Source organism: Salmo salar, chromosome 07 (genome assembly GCF_965601325.2).
Source record: "Salmo salar chromosome 07, fSalSal1, whole genome shotgun sequence".
Classification (NCBI taxonomy): Eukaryota; Metazoa; Chordata; class Actinopteri; order Salmoniformes; family Salmonidae; genus Salmo; species Salmo salar.
Window position 1 is genome coordinate 24,169,988 of NC_138297.1, and position 17,537 is coordinate 24,187,524.

Sequence of the window (17,537 nt, forward strand, 5' to 3'; positions counted from 1 at the left end):
TGTATCCTTCGCTCTCTCAAACCAAATGCAAGAGTGGAAAATCAGTGGTTGCTGATAAGAAAAAATGATCTGTGGTCAATGTATGCAGCTATGGCTCTCACACCATGTCCTAGTTTTTCCTAGCCACCGTGCTTCTTTCACATGCTTTGCTTGCTGTTTGGGGTTTTAGGCTGGGTTTCTGTACAGCACTTTGAGAATATCAGCTGATGTACGAAGGGCTATATAAAAATAAATTTGATTTGATTTGATTTGATTTAAGACAACAGTATCTGTCCTCGTTTGAAATTGAAGGCCAGGCATTAGCTAAACTTCATTCTTCGTCCAAAAAAAGTGACATTCTGCATTACATTTGAAAGCATTGATCATAGAAGACAAACATAATAGTGTCAGCCCAACAGGACGCTCAGCTCTATCCATCCGGTCTCCTTTAATCTGGGTTAGGTGAAGCCACCACAGGGGCACATAGCCTACCACTGGGGAAACTAGAAAATTCTGCTGAAATGCTAAATGACATACCATAGACTATAGAATGCATCTCAGAAACTAAATAGCATCATTTGAGAAGTGTTGTTCTACAGTGGTAAACTTTTCCACAGAAGACACAGGTTTTGAAGAGGATGACAGCTATTAAGATGTTTGCACCACTGTGCACATTTCTTCTTCTTGGAGAGATGGGTAAGTTTTATTTACTTTATTATGATGGTATGTTCAATAGAACAACATTTACAAAAAAAACTCCAACATGTTTCAGCATACCCTTCATCAGGGAGTGCAATGGTACAATTTATTTAATTAACATTCACAGACACTTTAAGGCAACTTAATCTTGCAAATCAAGTCAAATGTTATTGGTCGCATACACATATTTAGCAGGTATTATTGCGGGTGTAGCGAAATGCTTGTGTTCCTAGTTCCAACAGTGCAGTAATATCTAACAATACACAACAAAAACAAAGGTGTCCTTGTACGCTGATTATTCATGTTTTCTTTTAAATCCACAATTTGGAGGATCTAGAGGATCTAGATAATTTTTCTGACCTCTCTGGATTACATCCAAATTATGATAAATGTACTATATTACATATTGGATCACAAAAAAATAAAACTTTTACATTACCGTGTAGTTTACCAATAAAATTGTCTGATTGTGATGTGGACATACTCGTTATTCATATCCCGAAAGAAAGAAAGGATCTCACTAAAAAAACATTTTTATAGAAAGTTAGCAAAAATAGATAAGATCTTGCTACCATGGAAAGGAAAATACCTGTCTATTTGTGGAAAAATCACCATGAATAACTCTTTAGTCATATTCCAGTTGACCAATTTGCTTATGGCCTTGCCTACACCTAATGACTTGTTTTTGAAATGAATATTAAATAAAATTTCATTTGGAACTGCAAGCCAGACAAAATTAAACCGGCCTATTTGTATAATGAATATGAATTCGGAGGGCAGAAAATATTAAATATTATAGCATTAGACCTCTCACTAAAGGCTTCAGTCATACAAAAGTTATACCTAATTCTGAATTGGTTCTCTAGCAGATTAGTAAGAATGTCTCACCCAATGTTCAAGAAAGGCCTTTTTCCCTTTATTCAGATTAGAACCTCTCACTTTCAGTTATTTCAAAATGAAATAATCTCCAAAATTTCGCTATTTTTAAAACAAGCCATAGAAAGTTGGTTGCAATTTCAGTTTAATCCACCAGAAAATATAGTAATTGATCAAAAAAAACAATATTTTTTGAGATTTTTTTTTTAAACGGTATAATCTTTGTAAATGATATCATAAATAGGACTGGCGGAGTTATGTCACACATGCAGCTAGCAAAAATATATGGAAATGTCTGCTCTACTCAAAACTACAACCAACTAATTGCAGCATTAACTGAAAAATGGAAGAGGCAAGTGGAAAGAGTAGAAAGTAAGGAACTTTTCTGTCGACCCTGCATTAAAGGCTAAATTTGGTTAAAGAGAATTGTGATAAATAGAAACATGTACCGGTTTATTTTATGGACCAAAAAATGGACACCTGTACAATGTAGATTGCAAAATATTTGGGAAGAGATTTTCGATGTACCGATTCCATGGCACATAGTTTATGAACTGATACACAAAACGACGCTGGATTCGAAACTTTGAGTTTTTCCATTTCAATTATTATACAAAATTCTTGCAACCAATACAATGTTAAACATATGGGGGATACAACCATCCCAGCTCTGCAGATTTTCCTAAAAATAGACAGAATCGTTAGATCATTTGTTTTGGTACTGTCCATATGTAGCTTGTTTTTGGTTAGAGGTTCAGGAATGGATGGAGAATTGCAACAAATACCTGGAGCTAACTCTGCAAATAACACTGCTGGGGGATTTGTCATAGATCAATAATAAAATAATACTCTTAGCAAAAAAAAGATCTTTAATTTACAATCTGTAGAAACTATGAGAATAGAAAGACTGGTGGAGGGCATGTCAAGATGCATGAAAGCTGTGATTGAAAATCAGGGTTATTCCACCAAATATTGATTTCTGATCTCTTCCTAAGTTAAAACATTAGTATTGTGATGTTTAAAAATTAATATGAACTTATTTTCTTTGCATTATTCTAGGTCTGACAACACTGCATCTTTTTTGTTATTTTGACCAGTTGTTATTTTCTGCAAATAAATGTTCTAAATGAAAATATTTTGGGGGGGAATTTGGGAGAAATGTTGTCAGTAGTTTATAGAAGAAAACAACAATTTTAATTTTACCCAAACACATACATATAAATAGTAAAACCACAGAAACTGATCCTTTTGGAGTGGTCTCTTCATTTTTTCCCGAGCTGTATGTGTGTGTGTGTGTGTGTGTGTGTGATGGGATGTGTAGACAATATGGACAGAATATGTAGTATATCTGAAGAATACGTAGTATAGAATAGTACAGTGGGGGAAGAAAGTATTTGATCCCCTGCTGATTTTGTACGTTTGCCCACTGACAAAGAAAGGATCAGTCTATAATTTTAATGGTAGGTTTATTTGAACAGTGAGAGACAGAAAACAACAATAATACCCAGAAAAACGCATGTCAAAAATGTTATAAATTGATTTGCATTTTAATGAGGGAAATAAGTATTTGACCCCCTCTCAATCAGAAAGATGTCTGGCTCCCAGGTGCCTTTTATACAGGTAACGAGCTGAGATTAGGAGTACACTCTTAAAGGGAGTGTTCCTAACCACAGCTTGTTACCTGTAAAAAAGACACCTGTCCACAGAAGCAATCAATCAATCAGATTCCAAACTCTCCACCATGGCCAAGACCAAAGAGCTCTCCAAGGATGTCAGGGACAAGATCGTTGACCTACACAAGGCTGGAATGGGCTTCAAGACCATCGCCAAGCAGCTTGGTGAGAAGGTGACAACATTTGGTGCGATTATTCGCAAATGGAAGAAACACAAAAGAACTGTCAATATCCCTCGGCCTGGGGTTCCATGCAAGATCTCACCTCGTGGAGTTGCAATGATCATGAGAACGGTGAGGAATCAGCCCCGAACTACACAGGAGGATCTTGTCAATGATCTCAAGGCAGCTGGGACCATAGTCACCAAGAAAACAATTGGTAACACACTACGCCGTGAAGGACTGAAATCCTGCAGCGCCCGCAAGGTCCCCCTGCTCAAGAATACATATACATGCACATCTGAAGTTTGCCAATGAACATCTGAATGACTCAGAGGACAACTGGTGAAAGTGTTGTGGTCAGATGAGACCAAAATGGAGCTCCTTGACATCAACTCAACTCGCCGTGTTTGAAGGAGGAGGAATGCTGCCTAAGACCCCAAGAACACAATCTCCACCGTCAAACATGGAGGTGGAAACATTATGCTTTGGGGGTGCTTTTCTGTTAAGGGGACAGGACAACTTCACCGCATCAAAGGGACGATGGACGGGGCCATGTACCGTCAAATCTTGGGTGAGAACCTCCTTCCCTCAACCAGGGCATTGAAAATGGGTCGTGGATGGGTATTCCAGCATGACAATGACCCAAAACACATGGCCAAGGCAACAAAGGAGTGGCTCAAAAAGAAGCACATTAAGGTCCTGGAGTGGCCTAGCTAGTCTCCAGACCTTAATCCCATAGAAAATCTGTGGAGGGAGCTGAAGGTTCGAGTTGCCAAACGTCAGCCTCGAAACCTTAATGACTTGGAGAAGATCTGCAAAGAGGAGTGGGACAAAATCCCTCCTGAGATGTGTGCAAACCTGGTGGCCAACTACAAGAAACGTCTGACCTCTGTGATTGCCAACAAGGGTTTTGCCACCAAGTACTAAGTCATGTTTTGCAGAGGGGTCAAATACTTATTTCCCTCATTAAAATGGAAATCATTTTATAACATTTTTGACATGCGTTTTTCTCGATTTTGTTGTTGTTGTTCTGTCTCTCACTGTTCAAATAAACCTACTATTAAAATTATAGACTGATCATTTCTTTGTAAGTGGGCAAACGTACAAAATCAGCAGGGGATCAAATACTTTTTTCCCCCACTGTATATGCACATCAATAGTTAAACAGCATAGGCCTTGACTAGAATACAGTATTCACATATGAAAAGGGTAAAACAGTATGCAAACATTTTTAAAGTGACCAGTGTTCCATGTCGATGTATATAGGCAGCAGCCTCTAAGGTGCAGGCAATACAATCTTTTAATGTATAATCTTTTAAGGTTTAATATATTTTTGTAAGATGTTTTCTTTTGTTTTATTTATAGTTCATGCGCTAGCTGGGACTGAGCCCTCTGCCATACAACAGGAGAACGGTCTCATGACAGCCAATGTTGGAGACACAATGGTTCTGCAATGCCTCTATAAAGGCGACATGGCCATGCATTTTTCCTGGTACAAGCAACCCTTCAGAGAAAAACCTCATCTCATCTCAACCATCTATAAGTATGACAAATCTGCTACATTTTACCATGAGTTTAAGGATAACCCTCGGTTCTCAGTGCAAAGCAGCAACGGCGTAAATCACCTCAGCATCTCAGACATAAAAAGCTCGGATTCAGCCACGTACTACTGTGGGAGCGCACACTCAAATGTGGTGGAATTTGGAAAAGGAACCATTCTCAATGTAAAAGGTATAGTACTGAGAAATGTATTTTGATATTTTCAGACATTCCCAAAAAATTGAATTGATAGAAGAAGAGCCGTAAAAAAAAAAGTTACATTTTGGATATAGTCTTACGATTTGCGATTTGCGATTTACTGACATATGTAAACACTCTTTTCAGGTTCAGAGTCCAACAGTAAGACTGTGCTCCAGCAGCATGTATCTGAGTCAATCCAGCCAGGGGTCTTTGTGACTCTGAACTGTACAATACACACTGAGACATGTGCAGGAGGACACAGTGTCTATTGGTTCAGACATGGCTCAGGAGAATCCCGTCCAGGAATTATTTACACCCATGGAGACAGGAGTGATCAGTGTGAGAAGAGCCCTGAGGCTGGGTCTCCTACACAGAGCTGTGTCTACAACCTCCCCAAGAGGAACCTCAGCCTCTCTGATGCTGGGACTTACTACTGTGCTGTGGCTTCATGTGGGGAGATACTGTTTGGAGACGGGACCAAGCTGGACATTCATGGTAAGTATAATATGCTTGTTTATTAACAATATACAAACATAACCCTTAGTTATTACACTGTATTAGCCAAAACTATATTATATACAGGGTTGTGGAGCAACTGGGGAGTAACTGAATACATGTAAATTCAGAAAGGATGGTTGGGGAAAAATACATTATAACACCTTTCTGTTTTCTCAATGACATTCAATTCAGCATTGAAAAAAAGTGCAAATTAAATGTGTTTTCACCTGATTGAGTCAGAGACCCCTATGATGAGACACCAAATGTATTTGGGTAATCCAAAAGTTACGTTAGTGATTATAATTTTGGGGACAGATAACAAGTAACTGTAACGAATTACACTTAGAAAGTAACCTACCCAACCCTGATTATATAAAATTATACAAAAATGGGAAATATAAAAGGTTTAATTCTTTCAGGTGGTGACATTCAGGTTGCGACTGAAGTGGATATGAGGATCCTTGTCCTACTCTCAATCATAAGAACTGGAATTCTCCTTTGCTGTCTGACCATCATCTTCCTCATCTACCTCATCAGGAAATAGATCTATTCTATGATTCAGTTTCTCAATCCTTCAGCTATTACAAATGCAAATATGGTTTACTGTCTGTTCAAATGTTTCAGTACTCATCAGTTTAGGTGACATACTGTAAAAGTTAAATGACCGACCGGCTCATATCGGTCTTATGTAGCAACATTTTAAATTGTGTTTTTTACATTGGATAAAAGTAGAGACTCAGAGCTACAAAATGGTATATCATACACCGCATTTGAGGAACAATGGGAAAGTAATTCTGCTTTGAAAGTTGATAAACTTGTAACCTCACTTTTGAGAAAATGGCCTTTGAATGTTTTGGTACCTACTGGAGAACTCTCCTTTGTCTACACCCATTCAGCAGTGTTCACACCCTCTTAAACCAGCCACACCCATCTCTTTAACGATTCACATATGAGGTCCTGTGCTAAACTGTGAGCAGTGTAGTAAAGATTAAAACTAAAAGTGGTGAAAGTAGTGGCCTACAATAAGGAAAAATCCCAGGTAAACAGAAAGTGTCCAGGTAAAAATATTTTACAAATATTAGATGATGCTTACCCAGGCACACTTGTCTAAATTGATGGGTCATGTGAAAGAAATGCTATAACCCGCCGGCCACATCCAGTGGTGGAAAAAGTACTAAATTGTCATACTTGAGTAAAAGTAAAGGTACTTTAATAGAAAATGAGTCAAGTAAAAGTCACCCACTAAAATACTAAAAATTATTTGGTTTAAAAATACTTAAGTACCAAATGGAAAGGGAATTTCTAAAATGTACTTAAGTATCACAAGTAAAAGTAAAAGTATAAATAAGAAAAAAATCCTTACATTAAGCCAGGGGTGTCAAACTCATTTTAGCTCAGGGGCCACATGGGGGAAAATCTATTCCCAAGTGGGCCGGACCGATAAAATCATGGTATATATAACTTAAAAACAACAACTTCAGATTGTTTTCTTTGTTTTAATACAATGCTTTTTTCCCGATCATTGAGGGCGCACCATCTGTAGCCAGGCTGACAGCGCGGGACCAGTCCACTCCGACCCTGTCCAGCGCGCCGACGAGTGCGGTGAAAATATCAGCTGCTGTCGTTGTATCTGTCATCGGCACCAACTCCACGAACTCCTCGGTGACGGTCAATGTGTCATCAACTCCGCGGATGAAAATGGCCAGTTGTGCAACATCTGTAATGTCTGTGCTTTCATCAATTGCAACTGAAAACCCAATAAATGACTTTACTTTTTGCTTCAACTGGCTGTCCAAATCCACTGAAAGATCAGAAATCCTGTCTGCAACTGTGTTTCTTGTCAGGCTGATATTTGCAAAAGCCTGGCGCTTTTCAGGGCACACAATCTCCGCTGCTTTCATCATGCATGTTTTTACAAATTCACCCTCACTAAATGGTTTTGAAGCCACTGCGATTTCATTAGCAATGAGGTAGCTAGCTTTCACTGCAGCGTCACTGATGTCTCGGCTGTGAGTAAACACAGACTGCTGTTTCTTCAGACCCGCCAACAGTTCATTCACCTTCTCTCTTCTCCGCTGTCCTTGAAAGTTGTCATATTTGTCAGCATGAAGACTCACATAGTGGCGACGAAGGTTATACTCTTTCAGCACTGCAACATGCTGTGAACACACCAAACATACAGCTTTCCCATTCAATTCCGTGAATAAATAGGAGGATGACCATTTTTCTTGGAACACTATGCACTCTGCGTCCACTTTTCTCTTTTTTGACAGAGACATATTGGGGCAATGAGGGTGCCAAAGCACATAATGTTAAAAGTAGAAGCCGTAATAAATATCGCGGGCAAAACAAAGTAGCTCATCCGGACTGGCTGCACTTGCTTGACCTACTTGCTCTGCTCCGGTATAAACAGTTTGCTTGCTTAACACAATTGCTATTGCGCCATCCAGTGGACGCAATTGGAACAGCAGTTTATTTTATTGAAAAATTGCAGCTCATTTTTATACTTTACAAAATCATCTCGCGGGCCGGATTAAACCCCTTTGCGGGCCTGATCCGGCCCGCGGGCCGGACGTTTGACACCCCTGCATTAAGCAAACCAGATAGCACAATTTTAGCCATGGGCACACTCCAACACTCAGCATTTGTGTTTAGTGAGTCTGACAGATCAGATGCAGTAGGGATGACCAATGGTTACTTGCATAGTAGCAATATCAGAAAAAGATAGTGTCAATATAAATAAAATAATATACAGTTTGTACAAGAACAATATGAATAACGATATCAGTGATAGACGAGGTAGTTATATGTATACAATCAGGGGTAAAGTGGCTGAGCAGCAGGATAAAATAGTAGCAGCAACGTATGGTGTGTGTGTTAGGAGAGAGTCATTTGAATAGAGGCACTGCAGATAGTGCTGATGACTGGTCCGTCCAAACCATGCATGAACAAGGGAATCTATGCAGGGCATGTGATGTCAATAGCCTCTTCGTCGCAAAACTCCCTGATCTTCTCAAAAGATAAGTTTGTCTAGCTGTGTCCAGTCCAGGTGGTGCTTGTACAGGCAGACCATCTATTGGAGGAAGGATGTAAGCTTTGCGCAGCAGCTGAAACCTGGTCCCGACTGAGTCCGAACGCTCCTTCGGCATCAACAACACCAGACTCCAGAACATCGAAGCTGTAAAACAGGAAATAACAAAAAAAATTGTAGACATTACAAACTTGCACAACATCAATTCACCTTCCAAGTTTAGATAAGAAGAATAACCTCATACAATGCAATGAAAATTATATTCACCTGAAGTGCTGGTACTGCTTGATAAGTGGCAGTGGCCTGAAGTACGGCGTCAAGTGTTGATGCCAGCCATAGCTTTCTACCAGCACCGTACCATCCTCCAGTCCAACCAGTTGTGGGATGTTGACCCCTGTCACAGTGCTGTCCTTCACAACATCAGAAATCTCAGACAGTATTTACTCTGTTCTTTCTGAAGCGCTGCTTGATGAGGCCGAAGCACCAGTCGGGGGAAAACTTGGTGTGGCCTGTGATCAGGAAGTGAAGGTCCAGACTGTGGTGGAGCTTGTGCATGGTCCATCAGGCACAATGCCAGAGCACAAACTTGTTCTTGTTTTGGCCACTGCAGTTATCACAATTCAGGTCCACACGTGTTTCCCCAACTTCGTAGTTGGTGAAGAAATGGTGCATGTAGTTGATGACTGCGCTGCTGCCTTTGCTGGATGACATACCTTCATCAATCAAGTAGTTGACTTGTTGTGGTATTCCTTCACAGTAGACACCAAACAAGCCACACTTGCGGGGAGTTAAAAAGTAGATGGGACCTGACTGCATAGGGTCAGAAGGATAGTGCACCTGCAAACAACAAAATAACATTAAGATAAGTTAACGAAAAGAAAATGTAACGTAACGAAAATGAAAATGTAACGTAAAACGTAATGTATGTTTTTAATGCATCATTATCAGGTAAGTTTCACTTACCTACAAATGTGCGGAGCAGCATCACTGCATACAGAAACATCATCTTGGAAACTGGAAGTTAAAGTGATAACACACAGCCTGACTACACATACCTCTGGAAAATACAGAAATAATGTGAGCTCAATAAAAGTAGTTCCAATCATGTTGGAGGTCAATTAAATAATCAAAACGTGTTGTTTATGCTTTATATACCATGTGTTGTCATCAATTCCTTGTAGAGATCGGGAAATCTGACACGGCGGCTGGATTAACAAGGTAAGCTTTATTTTGATGTATTGCACTTGTGATTTCATGAAAGTTTAATATTTATAGTAATTTAATTTGAATTTGTCGCTCTGCAATTTCACTGGAAATTGTCGAAATGGGACGGTAGCGTCCCACTAATCCGCAAGAAGTTAAGGACATGAAAGTTCACATGTCCGAGAAGGCATTTCTGCCCCAAAAAAACATTTTGATAAAAAATTAAAGTTTATGTTCAAACGGCGCCTGTGAAGTAGTGACCCGCGACATATGCCTAGTTTCCTGAAACGGGTCACATATCTAAACTGCCTAGTCCATTTCACCTGTGTTTCAGAAGGTATTTACTCTAAGATAACTGACATTGTCCTCTACCTTGACTCAATTTATTGACTTGGCTTTACTGTAACTCTTATGCAAATTTAGATGTGCATTTATTAATTTTACATCTACATCAATTAGCCAAACATGAGCTCTTTACACCATGAGCTAATATTTCCCTCTCCAACTATGTCCTCTGTCCTGTGTGTTCCAGATGGTAGCATGCATCCCATTGTATCTCAATCTGTGCGGACAGAATCGGTGACCCTTTAGGGGGATCTGTGACTCTGGAGTGCTTCTCCACAGTAAACTCAGTGTTATCCTGGATATGGCTGAAACACTTGTACCCATTTTAACAACCTCCTATGAAAAAGTGCAATTCCAGAAAGATTTCGCAAATACATCTCATTTTGAGCTGCAAATGGATGATGTTAGCTTTAATTTGACCCTATGGAATGTTGCCCATGCTGATATTGGATCGTACCATTGTTAACCTGTTATGGCTAGGGGGCAGTATTTTCACGGACGGATAAAAAACGTACCCGATTTAATCTGATTAGTACTCCTGCCCAGAAACTAGAATATGCATATAATTATTAGCTTTGGATAGAAAACACTCCAAAGTTTCTAAAACTGTTTGAATGGTGTCTGTGAGTATAACAGAACTCATTTGGCAGGCCAAAACCTGAGAAGATTCTGTACAGGAAGTACCCTGTCTGACCATTTCTTGGCCTTGTTGATTATCTCAATCTATTACAGGGGATCTCTGCTCTTACGTGACACTTTCTACGGCTCACATGGACTCTCAGAAGGCGGCAAAATGCTGAATCGTGGCTTTGCAGGCTCTGGCTGAAACAAAGTAGCGCGTTTGGATAGTGGCTGGTTACAGTACTGTGAGACTCAGGCTCGTGCCCGCGTCGACCGAAAGCTTTGTTTTCTTCCCTCTGTTTAGCTAAACGGAGATTCCTGGTCGGAATATTATCGCTTTTTTACGAGAAAAATTGCATAAAAATGGATTTTAAACAGCGGTTGACATGCTTCGAAGTACGGTAATGGAATATTTAGAAATCGCGCCATGCTCGCGACCCTGATTTACCATTTCGGATAGTGTCTTGGAACGCACGAACAAAACGGCGCAATTTGGATATAACGATGGATTATTTTGGACCAAACCAACATTTGTTATTGAAGTAGCAGTCCTGGGAGTGCATTCTGACGAAGACAACAAAGGTAATGAAACTTTTGTAATAGTAAATCGGAGTTTGATCAGGGCTAAACTTGGTCGGTGTCTAAATGGCTAGCCGTGATGGCTGGGCTATCTACTGAGAATATTGCAAAATGTGCTTTCACAGAAAAGCTATTTTAAAATCGGACATATCGAGTGCATAGAGGAGTTCTGTATCTATAATTCTTAAAATAATTGTTATGTTTTTTGTGAACGTTTATCGTGAGTAATTTAGTAAATTCACCGGATGTTTGCGGGGGTATGCTAGTTCTGAACGTCACATGCTAATGTAAAAAAGCTGGTTTTTGATATAAATATGAACTTGATTGAACAAAACATGCATGCATTGTATAACATAATGTCCTAGGGTCGTCATCTGATGAAGATCATCAAAGGTTAGTGCTGCATTTAGCTGTGGTTTTGTTTTTTGTGACATTATATGTTAACTAGCTTGAAAAATGGCTGTCTGATTATTTCTGGCTGGGTACTCTGCTGACATAATCTAATTTTTTGCTTTCGTTGTAAAGCCTTTTTGAAATCGGACAGTGTGGTTAGATTAACGAGAATCTTGTCTTTAAAATGCTGTAAAATAGTCATATGTTTGAAAAATGGAAGTTTTCGGATTTTAGAGGAATTTGTATTTCGCGCCACGCCCATCATTGGATATTGGAGCAGGTGTTCCGCTAGCGGAACGTCTAGATGTAAGAGGTTAAATATTCTGATATAATGAATACTATTTTGGAGATGGTGCATATCTCATGAGTCAAGTTACGTGAAGAAACAGGAAGTTTGGTAGCAAACTATGAGTTTCTTCCATCAGAATGTCTAAATGTTGTGTGGTTCTCTTTAGCCAATGATTAACTAGACTAAGCTGGGCATTGAGGGTAAGACATTCTAAGAGCTGATAAAAAAAAGTATGCATACAATTTTACATATTCTGATAATCATGTCTTCTCCTCACATGGGGAACCAATTGTAGGTACAGTTATTATAAACTATATGTGAGGGTTTCTGGTCAGCATCCTTAAGAATTCCCTCATTTTACACATATGTACAGTGGCTTGCGAAAGTATTCACCCCCCTTGGCATTTTTCCTATTTTGTTGCCTTACAACCTGGAATTAAAATTGATTTTTGGGAGGTTTGTATCATTTGATATACACAACATGCCTACCACTTTGAAGATACAAAATATTTTTTATTGTGACTCAAACAAGAAATAAGACAAAAAAACGGAAAACTTGAGGGTGCATAACTATTCACCCCCCAAAGTCAATACTTTGTAGAGCCACCTTTTGTAGCAATTGCAGCTGCAAGTCTCTTGGAATATGTCTCTATATGCTTGGCAAATCTAGCCACTGGGATTTTTGTCCATTCTTCAAGGCAATACTGCTCCAGCTCCTTCAAGTTGGATGGGTTCCACTGGTGTACAGCAATCTTTAAGTCATACCACAGATTCTCAATTGGATTGAGGTCTGGGCTTTGACTAGGCCATTCCAAGACGTTGAATTAAACCACTTGTGTTGCTTTACCAGTATGCTTGGGGTCATTGTCCTGCTGGAAGGTGAACCTCCGTCCCAGTCTCAAATCTCTGGAAGACTGAAACAGGTTTCCCTCAAGAATATCCCTGTATTTAGCGCCATCCATCATTCTTTAAATTCTGACCAGTTTCCCAGTCCCTGCCGATGAAAAACATCTCCACAGCATGATGCTGCCACCACCATGCTTCACTGTGATGATGGTGTTCTTGGGGTGATGAGAGGTGTTGGTTTTGCTGCAGACATAGCTTTTTCCTTGATGGACAAAAAACTCAATTTTAGTCTCATCGGACGAGAGTACCTTCTTCCATATGTTTGGGGAGTCTCCCACATGCCTTTTGGTGAACACCAAACATGTTTGATGATTTTTTTTCTGGACACTCTTCCGTAAAGCCCAGCTCTGTGGAGTGTACGGCTTAAAGTGGTCCTATGGACAGATACTCTGTAAGGGGTGCATAATCGGTGGCAGGGAAGTCAGACGCAGGAGAGCAGAACTTGGTAATAGCCGGAGCAGTTTAACCTCTTACATCTAGACGTTCCGCTAGCGGAACACCTGCTCCAATATCCAATGATAGGCGTGGCGCGAATTACAAATTCCTCAAAAATACAAAAACTTAAATTTTTCAAACATATGACTATTTCACAGCATTTTAAAGACAAGACTCTCCTTTATCTAACCACACTGTCCGATTTCAAAAAGGCTTTACAGCGAAAGCAAAACATTAGATTATGTCAGCAGAGTACCAAGCCAGAAATAATCAGACACCCATTTTTCAAGCTAGCATATAATGTCACAAAAACCCAGAAGACAGCTAAATGCAGCACTAACCTTTGATGATCTTCATCAGATGACACACCTAGGACATTATGTTATACAATACATGCATGTTTTGTTCAATCAAGTTCATATTTATATCAAAAACCAGCTTTTTACATTAGCATGTGACGTTCAGAACTAGCATACCCCCCGCAAACTTCCGGGGAATTCGCTAACATTTTACTAAATTACTCACGATAAACGTTCACAAAAAGCATAACAATTATTTTAAGAATTATAGATACAGACCTCCTCTATGCACTCGATATGTCCGATTTTAAAATAGCTTTTTGGTGAAAGCACATTTTGCAATATTCTAAGTACATAGCCCAGGCATCACGGGCTAGCTATTTAGACACCCGGCAAGTTTAGCACTCACCAATATCAGATTTACTATTATAAAAGTTTGATTACCTTTTGTTGTCTTCGGCAGGATGCACTCCCAGGACTGCTACTTCAATAACAAATGTTGGTTTGGTCCAAAATAATCCATCGTTATATCCGAATAGCGGCGTTTTGTTCGTGCGTCCCAGACACTATCCGAATGGTAAAGGGTCACGCGCATGCCGCAATTCGTGACAAAGAAAATCTAAATATTCCATTACCATACTTCGAAGCATGTCAACCGCTGTTTAAAATCCATTTTTATGCCATTTTTCTCGTAAAAAAGCGATAATATTCCAACCGGGTATGTCCATTTAGCTAAACAGAGGAAAGAAAACAAAGCTTTCGGTCGACGCGGGCACGAGCCTGAGTCTCACAGTATTGTAACCAGCCACTACCCAAACGCACTACTTTGTTTCAGCCAGAGCCTGCAAAGCCACGATCCAGCATTTTGCCGCCTTCTGAGAACCTATGGCAGCCGTAGGAAGTGTCACGGGACAGCTAAGATCCTCACTCTTCAATAAACAGAGACAAGAAGAACGACACCTTGTCAGACAGGCCACTTCCTGCATGAAATCTTCTCAGGTTTTTGCCTGCCATATGAGTTCTGTTATTCTCACAGACACCATTCAAACAGTTTTAGAAACTTTAGGGTGTTTTCTATCCAAAGCCAATAATTATATGCATATTCTAGTTACTGGGCAGGAGTAGTAACCAGATTAAATCGGGTACGTTTTTTATACAGCCGTGAAAATAATGCCCCCTAGCCATAACAGGTTAATAGCAAAACCCACGGCATAAAAATAACAAGACATTTGGGTACAAAACTCGTTGCGCACCAATCAAAACGTGCACAAGCACTTACAATAAACAATCCCACACAAAGACATGGGGGGGAACAGAGGGTTAAATACACAACAAATGATTGAAGGAATTGAAACCAGGTGTGAGGAAAAACAAGACAAAACACATGGAAAATGAAAAGTGGATCGATGATGGCTAGAAGACCGGCGACGCCGACCGCCAAGCGCCGCCCGAACAAGGAGAGGTGCCGACTTCGGCGGAAGTCGTGACATACTCCAATCTCCGCTGTGGAGCTTTGCAGCTCCTTCAGGATTATCTTTGGTCTCTTTGTTGCCTCTCTGATTAATGCCCTCCTTGCCTGGTCCGTGAGTTTTGGTGGGCGACCCTCTCTTGGCAGGTTTGTTGTGGTGCCATATTCTTTCATTTTTTTATAATGGATTTAATGGTGCTCCGTGGGATGTTCAAAGTTTCAGATATGTTTTTATAACCCAACCCTGATCTGTACTTCTCCACAACTTTGTCCCTGACCTGTTTGGAGAGCTCCTTGGTCTTCATAGTGCCGCTTGCTTGGTGGTGCCCCTTGCTTAGTGGTGTTGCAGACTCTGGGGCCTTTCAGAACAGGTGTATATATACTGAAATCATGTGACAGATCATGTGACACTTAGATTGCACACAGGTGGACTTTATTTAACTAATTATGTGACTTCTGAAGGTAATTGGTGGCACCAGATCTTATTTAGGGGCTTCATAGCAAAGGGGGTGAATACATATGCACGCCCACTTTTCCGTTTTTTTTTTTTTTTTTTTTTTTTTTTTAAACAAGTAATTTTTTTCATTTCACTTCACCAATTTGGACTATTTTGTGTATGTCCATTACATGAAATCCAAATAAAAATCAATTTAAATTACAGGTTGTAATGTAACAAAATAGGAAAAATGCCAAGGGGGTGAATACTTTTGCAAGGAACTGTATTTATTTTTCTACTTCTCAAGATAATCAAGATGGATTGCTGAACTACATAACGTTTGTTCTGGTTGTTATCGTTACTATCCTCATAGCAACACACATTTTCCTGATAGTCTTGTGGAGGAGAGGTCTGTAAAAATCTAAGTAGGGGAGAACCGGGACAAAATAAACACTTTACAATTACTAAGACATCGATCGAGCTAGTGACACCATATATTTTATGACAAGCAACTTATATATGTCATTTACATTTAAGTCATTTAGCAGACGCTCTTATCCAGAGCGACTTACAAATTGGTGCATTCACCTTATAATATCCAGTGGAACAACCACTTTACAATAGTGCATCTAAATCTTTAAGGGGGGGGGGTTAGAAGGATTACTTTATCCTATCCCAGGTATTCCTTGAAGAGGTGGGGTTTCAGGTGTCTCCGGAAGGTGGTGATATGTCCTCTACCATTAGCAATTGTAGTTTCATTTCTAGGGTAAATGCGTTTGAAATTAAATATAACAAGAACAGAACTACCGCAACGATACTTTCGTACCTGCTGGTGGGGTGGGAGTAACACAGCCATGAGATGGAAGTAACAGCTGGCACAATATCTGTTATCTACATTTTTCTGATTTGTACTTTCAGCAAATGTACTATCAGCCATAATTTCATGTTTGTGTCGATTTGAATAATTAATGCTACAGGTTCGAAATTTAGGAAAATGAACCATGCGTCAGCATCGCAATGTTGCACAACCACAATATTTTGCATTACAATATTAATCAGACAGAAATGGATGACATAATAACTATACTAACAATAATTCTCTCATCTCACTTTAATGGGAATGTACTGTTAATGCTTAGCCCTACCAATCAGTTACATTCCAGCTGTCTTTTTAATGCATGCTCCTTGTGTCTTGATAGAGTAAATGTTTTTATTTTCTTCACAAACGGGAAACTCATCATGGTTATTACATTTCCATGGCTTGACACAAGGTAATTGATACATATTTTTAACCACTAACCTGTCAATAAAAGCTTTTGTGAGATGCTGATCCATCAAGTCAAATGATTATTGCCTAATTCTAATAATGCCATAATTTTCAAACATTGTTGATATTTTGCTAACATTATAAAAGCAATTTCAAATAAAGCGGACAATGGCCTGTGCTTAAATTTCGTTTTATTTTATTCCAGGTCATCAGTTAACAATGTTACTTTTGTCCCTCCAATCTTTCCTGTAACTTCTCCCAGGCTAACACCCAAGACTTGCTAGCATGATACTTGAGACCTATGCTGTCATTTAATCACTAGATGTCTTAAGAAAATAACATTGTTGGAACCTTAAACAACTCTAAACACAACTCTAAACACAACCAAAAAACTCTTCCGGGTCAGTTTTTTTTACTTACATCGCTCAAACCCACTTTTTGTTCATAACTCGGCGAAACATGATTGGACTGGACTGTGTTTTTTTGCAGGGAGCTCGTCCTCCGCATTAGAAATGTGTTGACTTAACACAGAAGTGAGAATGTTGTCGTTATCTGAGAAAATGAGCATGTTACTTTTGTCCTGTGTTACTTTCGTCCCGGCTCTCCCCTAGCATGCTTAAGTAGTGTGCCAACATTTAA

The 17,537-nt window shown here is 39.5% G+C and overlaps 1 protein-coding gene across 1 annotated transcript; it reads left to right on the forward strand.

The window, feature by feature from the left end:
* The first annotated feature begins 121 nt into the window (after positions 1-121).
* Positions 122-7,410, forward strand: LOC106608731 (uncharacterized). Its single transcript, XM_014206836.3, has 4 exons — positions 122-675; positions 4,754-5,119; positions 5,273-5,623; positions 6,046-7,410. Exons 1-4 carry the CDS (start codon positions 618-620, stop codon positions 6,168-6,170), a joined length of 900 nt encoding a protein of 299 aa, XP_014062311.1. The 5' UTR covers positions 122-617; the 3' UTR covers positions 6,171-7,410.
* The last annotated feature ends 10,127 nt before the right edge of the window (positions 7,411-17,537 follow it).

What these genes read in the sequence shown, in the direction of transcription:
- LOC106608731 (XM_014206836.3), top strand. Translation starts at nt 618, where the DNA reads ATGACAGCTATTAAGATGTTTGCACCACTGTGCACATTTCTTCTTCTT. An exon ending in TCTTCTTCTTGGAGAGATGG is followed by an intron (nt 676 to 4,753) that starts GTAAGTTTTATT and finishes TTTTATTTATAG; the next exon opens with TTCATGCGCTAGCTGGGACT. An exon ending in GACCAAGCTGGACATTCATG is followed by an intron (nt 5,624 to 6,045) that starts GTAAGTATAATA and finishes TAATTCTTTCAG; the next exon opens with GTGGTGACATTCAGGTTGCG.